Raw genomic sequence first — 14,970 nt, forward strand, 5'->3', positions numbered from 1 at the left:
AGAAGAATTTATACAGTTTCTTGAATTTCATTGTACTGTAATACAATTTGACCTCATAAACAAAGTCCCCTTTTTCTATCAAGGCTATTCTATGTCCTAATAGCCCCATAAACTTATTTGCTATTTTAAAAATCATAAATAATAAATTATTTCACAAGACTTTCATTCAACTACAAATCTTCTTAATAAAGACTTTATCTTTTTGCTACTGGTGTAGAAAAAATATTACATATATATCAGTATATATGAAATATGTTTATATAAATACATACTTTGTATGTTTATATACTTTATATATATAAATATAACATATATATATACACACACACACATATCAGAAATACTTCCATCACAAGGTGTTTAGTATTTGTTCTGGACAATTTCTCTAAAATATTTAAATTATGTTTAGGTTTCCTTTGTAGAAAAAACACTTTCAGCCTGAATTAAATGGCTACTGATTCAAAGGCTAGTATAAGCCCACTTAACTCCATTGTTATCTGGTACAACGGGGAAAGAACTAAAATAGTAAAGATGTAAGACAATTAGAGATATATGGAAGGTACCAAAAGTGGCAGATACAGTAGCACCTGGAAACTCGATGCTATAAAATAGTTAACTACCAGAACAAGCAGAAATAGAGGCCAGGTGCCAGAGGAGAAGGAGCCTCAACATGCATAATAAGAAGAGCACACTCCTGCAGTTAAATACTGATCAGAAATACTAAATAGGAAGGCTGTGCCTTTTACTTGTGTGTCTTTCATAGAAAGAGGCCCTCAATACAAAAGTATAAACTAGTTGTGCTCCAAATGTCCATCAGGTAAGAAACTCCCCTGGAGGCAGTATTAGAAACAAAAAGCCTCCAATTCCCACAGGAATTGCCTCATATAAAATAAAGCACAAAGCAATTAATTCACACCCCAACTCCAAACATTTAAAAACAAAGTGATGTCTTTTCTGCAAAGCACACTAAATTTCCATTGAACACTCTTTCTCCTCATGTATAATCAGTATTTTTCTAAAGTTACAGAAGTTACTGGTTCTATTTCAAATTTATGCAAGAACAGAGAAAATAAAGGGCACCCAAAGTATTTACCTAAAGAAAAACCATTTTAAACTGCACATCAGTTTTTTATTCTTGGGAAAAAATGACCTTCCTTTTATGGACTATACGCACTAATTCTCTTCACAAATGTGTACTAATTATGGGATCAAGGTATCAGTCACAACTGTTCATTAGATCAGCAGTGAATTTGGTAGGATCTTTAGACTGGATGTGACCAGAAGAACTAAGTTTGGAAAATCTGAAATGGAAATAAAAAGAAACTAAGTGTATTCTCTGTGAAAGGTCTTTTGGTCAAGGTACAAAACAAGGCAGACTTTGTTCTTTGATGGTAACAAGGTGTGGGTTGTATGTGCACACAGAGTAAGTAGGTTAGAGCTTCCTGGCTCCAGCTGCTCTAGGGAGCTGAATGAATGGGAGTACAGGTAAAGCAGGTATGAGGTTGCACTATTTTTTAAGGATAGGGTATAGTTGGCTCTTATGATCAGAAACCCAAACTTTAGAGTAACAATTTCAAAGCTGTTTGTATTTACTAAATATATTAAAGCATTTTGTTTTTCTTGGTAATTAGCCAAGTTGCTCTTTCATATGTCAGGCTGAATGAGGTGTGCTATGCATAAACAGGCTATGCATTTGGGCCACAGGTAGACTGGGGTTTTAGAAGGAACCTGTAACAGTAACAGCAACAGGAATCAAAGTAAACAACAACTTTCGGAAATGTGAGGGCAAGAAGATAGACAAATATGAGGTCCAACGTACAACTGTGTCTCCATATATGTGGAGAAATCTTCTTCGGGATCAAAAACAAAATGTTTATTTTTATTTTGTTTTTTCAAAACACTTTCCCAACAATCCTGTCATAGGATGGTAGAATCAAAGTACTCCCAAGAAATACTAATTAAAATCACCTCAATTTGCATGCTAGAGATTAATTTAACAGAGATATTGATACAGTTGGAGGGGTCTAAAATGGAGATTTCCATAATACACAGTTTAAATAACTTTTAAAGACTCACCTGTAGGCTTAACTGAATAAAACCCAATGGCCTCTCCTTTCTTCCACAGAATCTTAGCATAATCAGTACTGCTATGACACAGGAATGGGATCTCATTTCTCTCCATTTCCTGTTTTCTATAAATAATTCGATTCAGAACATACAGAACCACTCTCTCCCCAAGAGTGCTCACCTACAAAGAGAGTCAAACACCAGGCACAGCAGTTATAATATGCATCAATCACAAGATGCTATTTACTTTGCTCCCTGCTCCCATACCTCATACTGGAATTCAAAGCACTTCAAATGCATTCAAAACAATTTGCAAAACATTTTATTACCACAGAGATGAGACTAATCATTCACATAGATTACAATCCATTTCCACACACACATATTATGCAGAGAATACTGCCTTTCAACAAAATTCTAAATCGGGCAAAACAGGTCCCCAATGTACCAATCCCTAGCATGTCTTTCAGCACTCGTCATCTTCTTTCTGCTTCCAGCTGCCCAGATACAGGGTCTTACCAACCCTAATCACAGCCCTCACTATGGTAAGCTACTTCAACTGCTTTTTAGTCTCCACATTAAAAAAAAAAAAAAAAAAAAGGGCAGCTTAGTGTTATCCCCTGAACACTTTAAGAACAATTACATCATTTGGTGAGGGAAGCCATAATTATGCTCTTGGAAAAGAAATGTGTCTCATCTTTTCCTGGTAAAATGTTCATTTAATAGCCCTATCTTTGCTGTCAACAAAGACAGGGACACCAAAGAAGTCTAATAAAAACATACTTAGGGCAGTAATAGAACAGAAACAGAGCCTCACTTCCTACACACAGGGCTACATGGTCACAGGGACCCCACCAACACTCAGAACCTTCTGATATCAAATAGTGAGGTGTTCCTCATACACAGGCCAGTAGGGGGACTTATGCCTGTAATCCTAGCACTTTGGGAAGCTGAGGTGGGTGGATCACTTGAGCTCAGGAGTTTGAGACCAGCCTGAGCAACATGGCAAAACCCACCTGTCTCTACAAAAAATACGAACATTAGCCGGGTATGGCTGAGCACATCTGTAGTCCCAGCTACCCAGGAAGCTAAAGAGGGAAGATCACTTGAGTGCAAGAGGTTGAGGTTGCACTGAGTTGTGACTGCACCACTGCACTCCAGCCTGGTGACAGAGTGAGACTGTGTCTCAAAAAAAAAAAAAAAAAATCTGTACATAAGCCTATTTTCCCCCAGGTCTCTTAAAACAAGTTCAGGCTCTAATTAGTTTAGTGGATAGAGAAAAGATTGACCATATACATATACTACTCTCAAAAATACCCCTGGCAGGGGATCTCACATACCAAACACAGGAAATAGCAGCTGACTAGCAATAGCTTCCAAGGCAACCCATTCCTTCCTTGAACCCACAGTTCTGACCAACAACAATTCTTCCTTATTCAGAGCTGAAATCTATTTCTCGAAGACTATATTTTGATATGCTGCAGCCATATAGCCTATAAATATTTGAAGATAGAGCCATGATGTTCCCCTAAATTTCACAGCCACGTTAAACATGGTTATAAATGAAGGAAAAGGCTAATCTAACACAATTTGGGGTACTCTTGCCATTTCAGTCCTCTCTCTTGAAATTGCTCCAGATCCGTAACATCTCTCTTCATGTTTGGGACGTGGATTTCATGAAGATATTTTGAAGGTGCTGCTGAGACAATGGGGCTTTTCTATATAAACAAAGTTTTTATTAGCTTTTTTGCTTATCTGGATTTTACTGCTAATTAACTAAAGCCCAGTACTTTTTCATATGTACTGTTGTTTCGGTTTGGTGTTCATGGTGTACAGTTAATTTTTTGAACCTATAGGTATTACGTTTCTATTTAATTTTATTATGTTAGATCTTTCTCTTTGTTTTTTAATTCTGCCCTTCACAGATTAGCTCCTCCATTCAGCACTGTGACATGCAGAATTGATAAGCATGCCTCTAAGTCACTGACAAAATGAAAGACACAATGGACAAAGTTTTGCAGCATACAGTTGAGGACCTCCCTTCCATATAATTGAGCATCAGGTTCCAGGTACAGAGAGGTTTATAAAAATAAAGTCAACTTGCTCCAAGTCAAGTGTTTGTTAAGTACAAAAATGGTTACACCCTTTTGTACTTTACCAACCAATTTTTCCTTACTGGCCAGGATTTGACTAGAATAGCAGTCCCCCTTCACTGATTTCTCTATTTAAGAGGGAACGTAGGCCAGGAGTGGTGGCTCACACCTGTAATCTCAGCATTGTGGGAGGCCAAGGCGGATGCATCACTTGTGGTCAGGAGTTCGAAACCAGCCTGGCCAACATGGTGAAACCGCATCTCTACTGAAAATACAAAAATTAGCTGGGCAAGGTGGCACATGCCTGTAGTCCCAGCTACTCGGGAGGCTAAGGCAGGAGAATTGCTCGAACCCGGGAGGCGGAGGTTGCAGTGAGCCAAGATCACGCCACTGCACTCCAGCCTGGGCATCAGTAAGCCCGTGTGAGGGAAAAAAAAAAAAAAAAAAAGAGGGAATGTTGTCCCTAAGGTAACTAAGGCTGAAAGAGTCCAAATAGTTGTAGTCTTATTTTTGGTTTTGACTCTTCCTCTTTTCCCAATCCGTATCTGGAGGTTTCATAGTTTCTCCACTTGAACAGCAAAAGCTACAATATACCATCATATTAAGATTCTCCCTTCTCCTCCATCCTTTAGCCTTCATATCTATAATGTACCAAACCTCGGTCATGCTAAAACACGTCAGAATGTTTATTTTCTTGACATACATACTTCCTTTCACTATCAGAACTGTTCCTGAGAACATATTATACTCCTTTATTGCTATCTACTCCTCCAATTTTACAGCTTTATGCAGGGATTTAATTCCCTTCTCCCCTTCAGTTTTTGTTCAAAGTTTCTTATCAGACTGGCAGATAACCAGGTATACACATTCTCCTAGCCTTCAGCGGATGGGCCTACCACTTTGGGAATCTTAAGGCACACTGAAGAATTAATGCAATATCCAAAAGTTACTAATACTTAATAATACTAAGTGTATTATTCTCATATCTTCCCATCTCTTTCAAAGTTCCCAACTCAAAGGGAAGAAATAGAAACACCCTAGTAACCTGCAAGTTTCTTCAGTTTCTTTTTTTCCTGCTGCTGCTGCCCCTTTAAGCAAGTGTCAAGTTTTGCTTTTCTGTGAATTGGAGCAACAGGATCAAAGTTTCTTGATATGCTTTCCTTGTTTCTTCTGACTGGTTCAACTGCCCACAAAAAAATGAACAGTAGCTGGCACCCTGCGAATCTGACAAGTTTTTACAAAGTTGGCCTATCCTAGAAGTGTTCTAAAGGAAGAATATCAAGACACATATATATTTCTGTTAAATTCATTCTCCTGTTGGCTGGGCGTGATGGCTTATGTCTGTAATCCCAGCACTTTGGGAGGCTGAGGCAGGTGGATCACTTGAAGTCGGGAGTTCGAGACCAGCCTGACTAACATGGAGAAACGCCGTCGCTACTAAAAATACAAAATTAGCCAGGCATGGTGGCACATGTCTGTAATCCCAGCTACTCAGGAGACAGAGGCAGGTGAATCGCTTGAACCCAGGAGGCGGAGTTTGTGGTAAGCAGAGATCGCGTCCCACTCCAGCCTGGGCGACAAGAGCGAAACTCCATCCCAAAAAAAAAAAAAAAAAAAAATCAGGATCCTCATCAAGGGTCTCTTTTAGGATTAATTAACAAGAAACTCTATACGTAATTAATGAATAGTACTGCTTCTCCAAAAAGTCAGTATTCTTTTTAAGTAAGCAAAGTCTAATGCACTTCTACCAAGTCAGTTTCCTATTTCTCCAATATTATTATAAATCTCACTCTTCCAGCCACCAAAGATTTCATCTTTTTTTTATTATGCCCTGCCTCCTCAAATATGTTACATCTTTGTTTCTATGGATTTTCCATATCCTGTCCTATTTATCCTCCAATAACTAGAGCACCAGAGATGTCTCTTAAACCCTTTCATCTCTAGCATGAAAACCAGCTTCCTTCCTGCAACACTCTTCAGCTGGCTGCCTTCTACTATAACCCTGCCGAGGCTGGAAGCTTGCTCTCTCCTGAACCTGGTCATTCCACTGTTAGGGACACTATATAGACCACCTGAAGAGGCCCTACTAATAAACAAGTTTCCTGGTCAGTCTCTCCTAGAGACAGAAGCTAAACAATCACACAAAGGGATTGTTTGATAGTTTCTTATTTGATAGCCTCTATCAAATAAGAAAATCAGAAGCTAAAGTGGATAAAGGTAGCCAAAGCTCAACTAACCCATAGGTATTCATTCTTCCTCACCCAATCTCAGATACTTACAGAATCACATAAAAATGGAGGAAGCCCAACCTGAATGCTGGCTTCATCGTAAGAATGAAATTCTAGGATTTAATATAACCTGATTATTTTTAAATGGGGAAGAGCTCAAAAACTATCACTGTTTACAGGAAACACTGTGAAATGGCCTCAAAAGAAACACTCAAAATTAGAGGATCTTGTTACCTGCTTAAGCCCCTCTCTTGAAGGAACAGATGTTTTCACAATATCATCAATAGCCCACCACTGATCAGCAAGGTAAAGTGCCACAGCTAAAATAGAATAAATAATCATTAACACTTGAGTTTTAAAGTACACTTTTAGACTTAATAAGGCCATATTGTACTATAAAGTATCTATATACTTTATATTTAAGAGTATCTATATAAACCTTACCAAATAGTAATATTGTACTTTGTAGCCTCATTTATACCATTTTTATTTCATTGATATGGTTTGGCTGCATCCCCACCCAAATCTCATCTCGAACTGTAATCCCCACAATTCCTACATGTAGAGGGAGGGACCTGGTGGGAGGTGATTCACTCATGGGTCGGCAGGGGTCCCATTATCACAAGATCTGATGGTTTCAAAATGTTTGACTGTTCCTCCTTCACACACGCGCACACACACACTCTCTTGCCTGCAACCATGTAAGACGTGCCTGCTTCCCCTTCTGCCATGACTGCAAGTTTCCTGTGGCCTCCCCAGCCATGTGGAACTGTGACTCAATTTTTAAATTTTTTTTTTTTTTGAGATGGAGTTTCACTCTTATTGCCCAGGCTAGAGTGCAATGGTGTGATCTCAGCTGACTACAACCTCCACCTCCTGGGGGGTTCAAGCAATTCTCCTGCCTCAACCTCCAAAGCAGCTGGGATTACAGGCATGTGCCACCAAGCCCAGCTAATTTTTTATTTTTAGTAGAGATAGGGTTTCACCACGTTGGTCAGGCTGGTCTCAAACTTCTGACCTCAGGTGATCCACCTGCCTCGACCTCCCAAAGTGCTAGGATTACAGGCATGATCCACCGTGCCTGGCTCTGAGAGTCAATTAAATCTCTTTTTGTTATAAATTACCCAGTCTCAAGAAGTTCTTTATAGCAGTGTGATAACAGACATTCATCCATCAAACATGTAGCTATAAGCAATTAAGAATTACATTTTCATAAAATTACAATTTGAAACACTTTAAAAAAAAAAAACAAATTCCTTCATGTAGCTACCTTTTAAATAAATTTCTAACAGTTTGGGGAAAAATTCTTTAATTTATAAAAATTAAGCAAAAAGAGACCTGTCAGTGAATCTTCAGGTGCAAAGAGAGCAAGAATTTTCTGGGTCTGATCTCCACCATAAAGAGGTACAAAGCCTACATTTGACAGGCTAATAGGAATCTGAAATGACAAATTAATAAAGATTAGTGAATAGTCTGTTAAGAAAATACATTAGAAAAATCAATCTTTTATCAAAGTAGTAAACTTTTCCTACGTTAATTTTGATTTATTTTATAGGAGACATTATTTCTAGTCTCTAAAAAAAGAATAAATCAGATAGACTTCGCTTTTGGAATAATTTTATTGTCTTAGGGAAAATATGAAAAGTTGTTTCAATAAATATGATTATGTATCTAGCCACACATCTGAATAAAAACCAAAGCTATAATATGACCCATAAAGTCATTAAAAAACAACTATAATTTATCATCTGTTATTTAGACTACTTGAGGAAGACATTCCATTATCTAGTTAAAAAAAAAAAAAAAAAAAAAAAAGCAGGCTGGGCGCAGTGGCTCACACCTGTAATCCCAGGAGGCCGAGGCGGGCAGATCACAAGGTCAGGAGATCAAGACCATCACGGCTAACACAGTGAAACCCCGTCTTTACTAAAAATATCAAAAATTAGCTAGGCATGGTGGTGGGCGCCTGTAGTCCCAGCTACTCAGGAGGCTGAGGCAGGAGAATGGCGTGAACCCAGGAGGCAGAGGTTGCAGTGAGCCGAGATCGTGCCACTGCACTCCAGCCTGGGTGACAGAGCGAGACTCCATCTCAAAAAAAAAAAAAAAAAAAAAAAAAAAAAAAAAAAAAAAAAAAAAAAGGAGTCAAGTAAATTTTTTCTGGGAAGATACATGCTACTAATATGCTTTAACATTTTTTTGCCTTCATTTAATCCAACACTTATTCCCTATTTAGAGATAACATTACAATTCAGGGAATTATAAAAATATTGGTGCTGGGGAAGACTTTAAAAAATTCTTTAAGTCATTTCCAGAAGAAAAATCCAAGGCCTAGAGAGGTTAAGGAATTTGTCCACCACAGTTCACAATGAAACTGTAATGGTTCCAAGTCTAATGATCTTTCTATCACAAAATATTGTAATTTACTGACTAGAAAATTTGATTTTACTTTTTTAGAAAAAAGAAGAAAAGATTCATGGCACAAAAAAATATGTAATTTAGTGTTTTGCTGATTTTTTAATTAAAAAATTTTCTAAACTCACAAATTCCAAATCTAAAGTAAATCTGAAGCAGCTCAAATATAGTAAACAGTCTTAGCAAAACTGGTGGTATTCTCACATATAATTTTAAAGACATAAAGTCAAATAGCAATAACCTGTGGAGTTTGTCTTTTTAAAAACTGATTAACCAATATTTATCCATTTTACTGAATAGATTTCTGTAAAGATTTCAAAAATTAATGATTAACACTTAAAATGATTTTTTTAAAAAAGGATATTTATTTCATGTATAAACTGGACTGAAAAGATTGGTGACAATCACTGCAGAACACCTTACCGTAATATTGAGAAGAGAAAAACACTCTGGATTTTCAGGGTCCCCACACCTTAAATCTGACATGTAATCTTCAGCAGAATTTTCCAATTCCTCATGGCTGCAATTTTCCAGGATATCCACAGGGAATGCCATCCTCTTTAACAAACAACATGGAACAAACAATTCAGAATATGAAAAGCCATCTTCCTTTACTCACAGAAAATAAATTTTACTACAATGTTGCCATATTTTGTTGTAACAAGATTTTTCTGTTTCACTATGCCCACAGAATACAACTTGAACCTGCTGATTTAACCATGTATGTCAAAAAGAAAACTTTCAAACATTACTCATTTGTATTAAAAACAGGCAATGAAATAAATTAACAGATACTTCCTTAAATAATAAATATGGTCACATAGGCATAAGACATATTTATACGTACATACACACAAAAATACACATATAAATATACTCTCATAAACCACTCAACATAAAAGTCACTGTAAAAGGACACAAGAACTTTTTGGAATAACGAAAATGTTCTACAATCGGATTGTGATGATAGCTGCACAACCCTATAAATTTCAAAAAAAAAAAAAAAATCTAAAAAAAATCACTGCGGGCGCAGTGGCTCATGCCTGTAATCCCAGCATTTTGGGGCCGAGGCAGGTGGATCATGAGGTCAGGAGTTCAAGACCAGCCTGGCCAAGATGGTGAAACCCCGTCTCTACTAAAGGTACAAAAATTAGCCAGGCAAGGCCGGGCGCGGTGGCTCACGCTTGTAATCCCAGCACTTTGGGAGGCCGAGGCGGGCGGATCACGAGGTCAGGAGATCGAGACCATGGTGAAACCCCGTCTCTACTAAAAATACAAAAAAAATTAGCCGGGCGTGGTGGCGGGCGCCTGTAGTCCCAGCTACTCGGAGAGGCTGAGGCAGGAGAATGGTGTGAACCCGGGAGGTGGAGCTTGCAGTGAACCAAGATTGCGCCACTGCACTCCAGCCTGGGCGACAGAGCGAGACTCCGTCTCAGAACAAAACAAAACAAAACAAAACAAAACAAAATTAGCCAGGCATGGTGGCAGGTGCCTGTAATCCCAGCTACTGGGGAGGCTGGGGCAGGAGAACTGCTTGAATCCGGGAGGCAGAGGTTGCAGTGAACCAAGATCGCACCACTGCACTCCAGCCTGGGTGACAGAGTAAGACTGTGTCTCAAAAAAAAAAAAAAAAAAATCACTGAATTGTACGGTTGCAATAGATGAATATTATGGTATATTATAAATTATAATTCTCATATATATAGCTTTTTTTTTTTTTTTTTCTGGATAGGGTTGCACTCTGTCACCCAGGCTTAAGTGCATTGGTGCAATCGTTGTTCTATGTAACCTTGAACTCTTGGGCTCAAGCGATTCTTCTGCCTTGACCTCCCAAAGTGCTGGGATTACAGACACTAAGCCACTGTGCCAGGCCTATATAGCTGGGTTTTTTGTTGTTGTTATTTGTTTTTTAAGCCAGATTTTAATGGGGAAACACTAAAGGTTTTAACACTAAAGATGAGAAAAACAAGGACTCCACTACCCTATAACATTATGTAGGCAATGATCAATGCAATTAGACAAGAGAAAGCAATTAGAGGCGTAATAACTTGGGTGGGAGTAGGGTAGAAGTGAAAGTATTGCTATATCAATTATTTGCAAATAATATACTTAACTGAAAAATTCAAAAGAATCCATGAAAAAACTATTCCAAGCAACAAGAAAATTTAGTAAAATAGGACATAAAGAAAGCATATAGAAAGACACCAGTCTTCATACATACAACATAACAGTAAGAAGAAATAAGAGGGGTGGGGGCGGCAAAGTAAAAATAGAGAAAAAAAAAGTATAAATAGAGATGAAGACCTCATTTACAACAGTAAAAATCAAAATAGGCTGAAATTCAACAACAGAAACAGTATAAAATCTATATAAGGAAAACTACAAAACATTCCTGAAAGTGAACAAGACAAAAGAAAAACCACGTTCTTGGAAAGAAAGCTTCAGCATCATAAAGGTACTGGATCTCCCTAAGATAATCTATTAATTTAATGCAATCCTAATGAAATAGCTTTAAGGTTTTATTTTTTCCTGAGGCAAGAAAAGTTGATTATAAAATTAATTTGAAAGAACAGACAAGCAAAAATAGCTAGAAGAATGCACCCTGTCGGAGATTAAAACATCTTATAAAACTTCTATAATTAAAACATCTTATAAAACTTCTATAATTAAAACAATGTGATACAGGCATGTGAATCAACAAATGAAACAAGATATAGAAATACACATATCTATGGAAATTGAGTATGTAATAATGGAGACATCTCATTTGGTGGGGAAAAGACTTTTTTAATAGGTAGTAGTATTTCATTGGCCTATCTTTTAAATGAGACATTAATTTTGCTCATTTTGAACTTATATTTGAAATCATTCAGTATGCTCTTTACTGTGTTAACTCTCTTCACTCAGCATTACTTCCATGAGAAACATGAACGCTGTTGCATCTATCAGTTAATTTATTTACCCATTCTACTGCTGATGAATATTTGGCAATTATGAATAAGGCTGCTATGCATGCAGAAAACTCCTGCATGAGTTTTCTGGTAGACTTACATGGTCATTGTTGTTAGGTCTATATATCCAGGCTAACCAATGTTACTAAAAGTGAGACAACCCTACTGCATCCTGATATGATGCAACAAGAAAATCTGACCTAAATCTAACCAAGCCATTAGAGAAATATGTTAAATGATGCCTTAAGTATGCAGTCAACCAAGTTTAGAATAACTCAGTTTCTTCCAAATATATGACATGGAGTTTATAGAAAAAAAGATGGAAAGAAAATATAAATTAAAAGTAACTTAAGAGACATGTCAATGCACTGTGGAGAGTATCCTGATTTTTTTACTCTTGAAAATTTCCATGACAAGGCCAGGCACAGTGGCTCATGCCTGTAATCCCAGCACTTTGGGAGGCCGAGGTGGTTGGATCACGAGGTCAGGAGATCGAGACCATCCTGGCTAACACGGTGAAACCCCATCTCTACTAAAAACACAAAAAATTAGCTGGGCGTGGTGGTGCCTGTCTGTAGTCCCAACTACTCAGGAGGCTGAGGCAGAAGAATTGCTTGAACCTGTGAGGTGGAGGTTGCAGTTAGCCGAGATTGTGCCACTGCACTCCAGCCTGGGCAACAGAGCGAGACTCTGTCTCAAAATAAATAAATAAATAAATAAAACAAAACAAAACGATGTACATATGGTTGGGAGCCTAATTTTATATAAATATGTACATTCCTAAATCAAATTGATTTTTAAAAATCAAAACTTCAGAAAGCACAAATTCATTTCAACTGTTAGTAAATGTAAATGTCTAAATTAAAGGGAAGGTAAGAAAAACTTGTGAAATCATTTGGGAGTAATACCACAAGATTTGCAGCCAACTTTTCAAAAGCCTATGAATTTCAAGAGAGATCAACCAGGAGCTTATGCAAGTAAGATGTTATAGGTAGAAAAGGATCACAAAATAAAACAGTAGCTCTATTGTGAAGGAAGCTTCTTTGTTAGCTTGGGCAAATCTTTGTATTTCTATCAAATTTAGTATGTAAAAGCAAACTAAGGAAATAATAACATTATGGTCTCTAGTCAGATCTAACAATTCCAATGAAGATTAAAATTGCAGATGAAATTATAAACACGAAACAAATGGTCAATAGTGGATAAAAGTAGTATGACTAGGAAAACAGAACGTAATAACTGTTTTTCTTCTCTTATAGACAAGACCCCTAATATCAAATATCCAAATTGTATCAAAGACTCAAACATCCAAGTAAAGCACTGAGACATTTATTATACCGTATCATTGACTAGATGAGGCTCAAGAGGATTAACGTCATAGTATTCTCCTTAAATCAATTCAAAAGATTCACTTGAATATTATCTACCAAAACAAAGTATGGATGAAACACATTTAAATTTTCATTTACTAAGAGCAATTGTAATCTAAAGAATGAAATGCAAATTTGTATTTGAAGACTGCTGCCAGAAACTTTGTCTATAAAAGCATAATCACAACCACATAAAAATAATACAGCAGCATAAAGAATACAAAATGGACATGAGTTTGATAGAACAGCAAGTTCAAGTTCACAAGTGATTTTTCACTTACTGTTACTATGCTACTATGGTTCTTAGAAGATTTTAAATGCTAATTTCATATTTAAAATTCTAAATATGCATTTTATTTTAGCTTCATCATTGAAAAGGAGAAAATTCTATTAAATAAGCAAACTAGGTCATCTAAATTAAGAATCCAAAGTCATAACACAGAATCACGGAACTTTAGGGTAGCAAACAGTCTTAGAAGTCTTGGCCTCAGCCTCCCAAGTAGCTAAGACCACAAGCACACACCATCACACCCAGCTAGTCTGTATTTTTTATAGAGATGAGGTCTGCCCAGGTTGCCCAGGCTGGTCTCAAACTCCTGGGTTCAAGCGATCCTTCAGCCTCAGCCTCCAGTGTGACAGGTGTGAGCCACTGTGCATGGCCCTAAGAGGTTTTAGATAAGAGTGGTATACAGGCCCACCCTACTACGTCATGGCAGGGGTGAGACTGGAACACAGGACAGGTGTCCCTAAGTCCGCTGATCTTTCCTCTACCCCAGTGTTATCCAAACCTCATTAATTTGCATACCACCATCAACATTTTTGTGTGTCAAGTGCCTATATCACTATCTAATATTTTTCTCAATTCACTTAAAAAAACAAAAAACCAAAATGCATTCTTCTCATCCCATCCCTGCTCCGCTTTTATAATTGTGGTAAAATATACATAACAAAATTTACCATTTTAACCATTTTTAAGTATACAGTTCCATATACTCACAATGTTGTGCAACCAGCACCACTATCCATTTCCAGAACTTTTTCATCACCCCAAACATGGTCTGTACCCATTAAACAATAACTGTCCATTCCTTCCTCCCACTACCCCCTGGTAACCTCTATTTTACTTCCTGTCTACGAATTGGACTATTCTAGGAACATTTTAAGTGAACTTATAGAATAACTGTCCTTTTGTGTCACGTTTATGTCACTGTGCATAATGGTCACAAAGTTCATCCACGTTGTAGCATGTATCAGAATCTCAACTCATTTTTTTAGAAACATTTTATTAACCCTAAACTATTAAGACTTGCATGTGGGCACAACAATAAAGGGAAAAATATTAAGACCTATGAAACCACCAATTTGATATATTAGATTATACATTTTCCTAATCAGCATTAAATTTCCTATAATTTAAATGTTCACCTGAATATAATCTAAAAATATCTACCAAATCGCCAGTAGTATTGTCAGCACATTAGAAAACACAGCACTATACAAAAACACATTACTACAGATCACACTAAAGAGTGAAAACAGAAATTAGTGATTCTTCATTCTCTTTTTCAAGTAAGGTTTTTTAACAGAAAAAATAACTTCTGGGCTTATTTTTATTATTGTCAAAGATTTTTTTTCATATACAAAATGTTACTTAAATACAAAACAAGCCTGTGTCCCGGAGTCTGACAATTTAGATACCCTCAAATTTGCATACAGAAGAGCACCAGGAGAGAAACCCCTTAGTTAGATGTTGTGATTTCTGAACACGGTTTAAAAACAACTATATCCATCATAGCTTTTAATATGAAAAAAACTGGAAAATACATCCCTAATTCCAAAGGCCCAGACA

General features: G+C 37.0%; 1 protein-coding gene across 2 annotated transcripts in view; it reads right to left on the minus strand.

The window, feature by feature from the left end:
* FAM169A (family with sequence similarity 169 member A) overlaps positions 1 to 14,970 on the minus strand; it is an 89,192-nt gene that overhangs the window by 54,950 nt on the left and 19,272 nt on the right. For both annotated transcript variants that reach the window (XM_030798552.1, XM_030798553.1), the window contains exons 2-5: positions 9,224 to 9,358; positions 7,727 to 7,826; positions 6,623 to 6,708; positions 2,077 to 2,248 (exon numbers count right to left, since the gene is read on the minus strand). In XM_030798552.1, coding sequence (XP_030654412.1) covers positions 2,077 to 2,248; positions 6,623 to 6,708; positions 7,727 to 7,826; positions 9,224 to 9,355 — 490 coding nt within the window. In that variant the 5' untranslated portion in view covers positions 9,356 to 9,358. The remainder of the gene's footprint in view (positions 1 to 2,076; positions 2,249 to 6,622; positions 6,709 to 7,726; positions 7,827 to 9,223; positions 9,359 to 14,970) is intronic.

Source organism: Nomascus leucogenys, chromosome 18 (assembly GCF_006542625.1).
Source record: "Nomascus leucogenys isolate Asia chromosome 18, Asia_NLE_v1, whole genome shotgun sequence".
Classification (NCBI taxonomy): Eukaryota; Metazoa; Chordata; class Mammalia; order Primates; family Hylobatidae; genus Nomascus; species Nomascus leucogenys.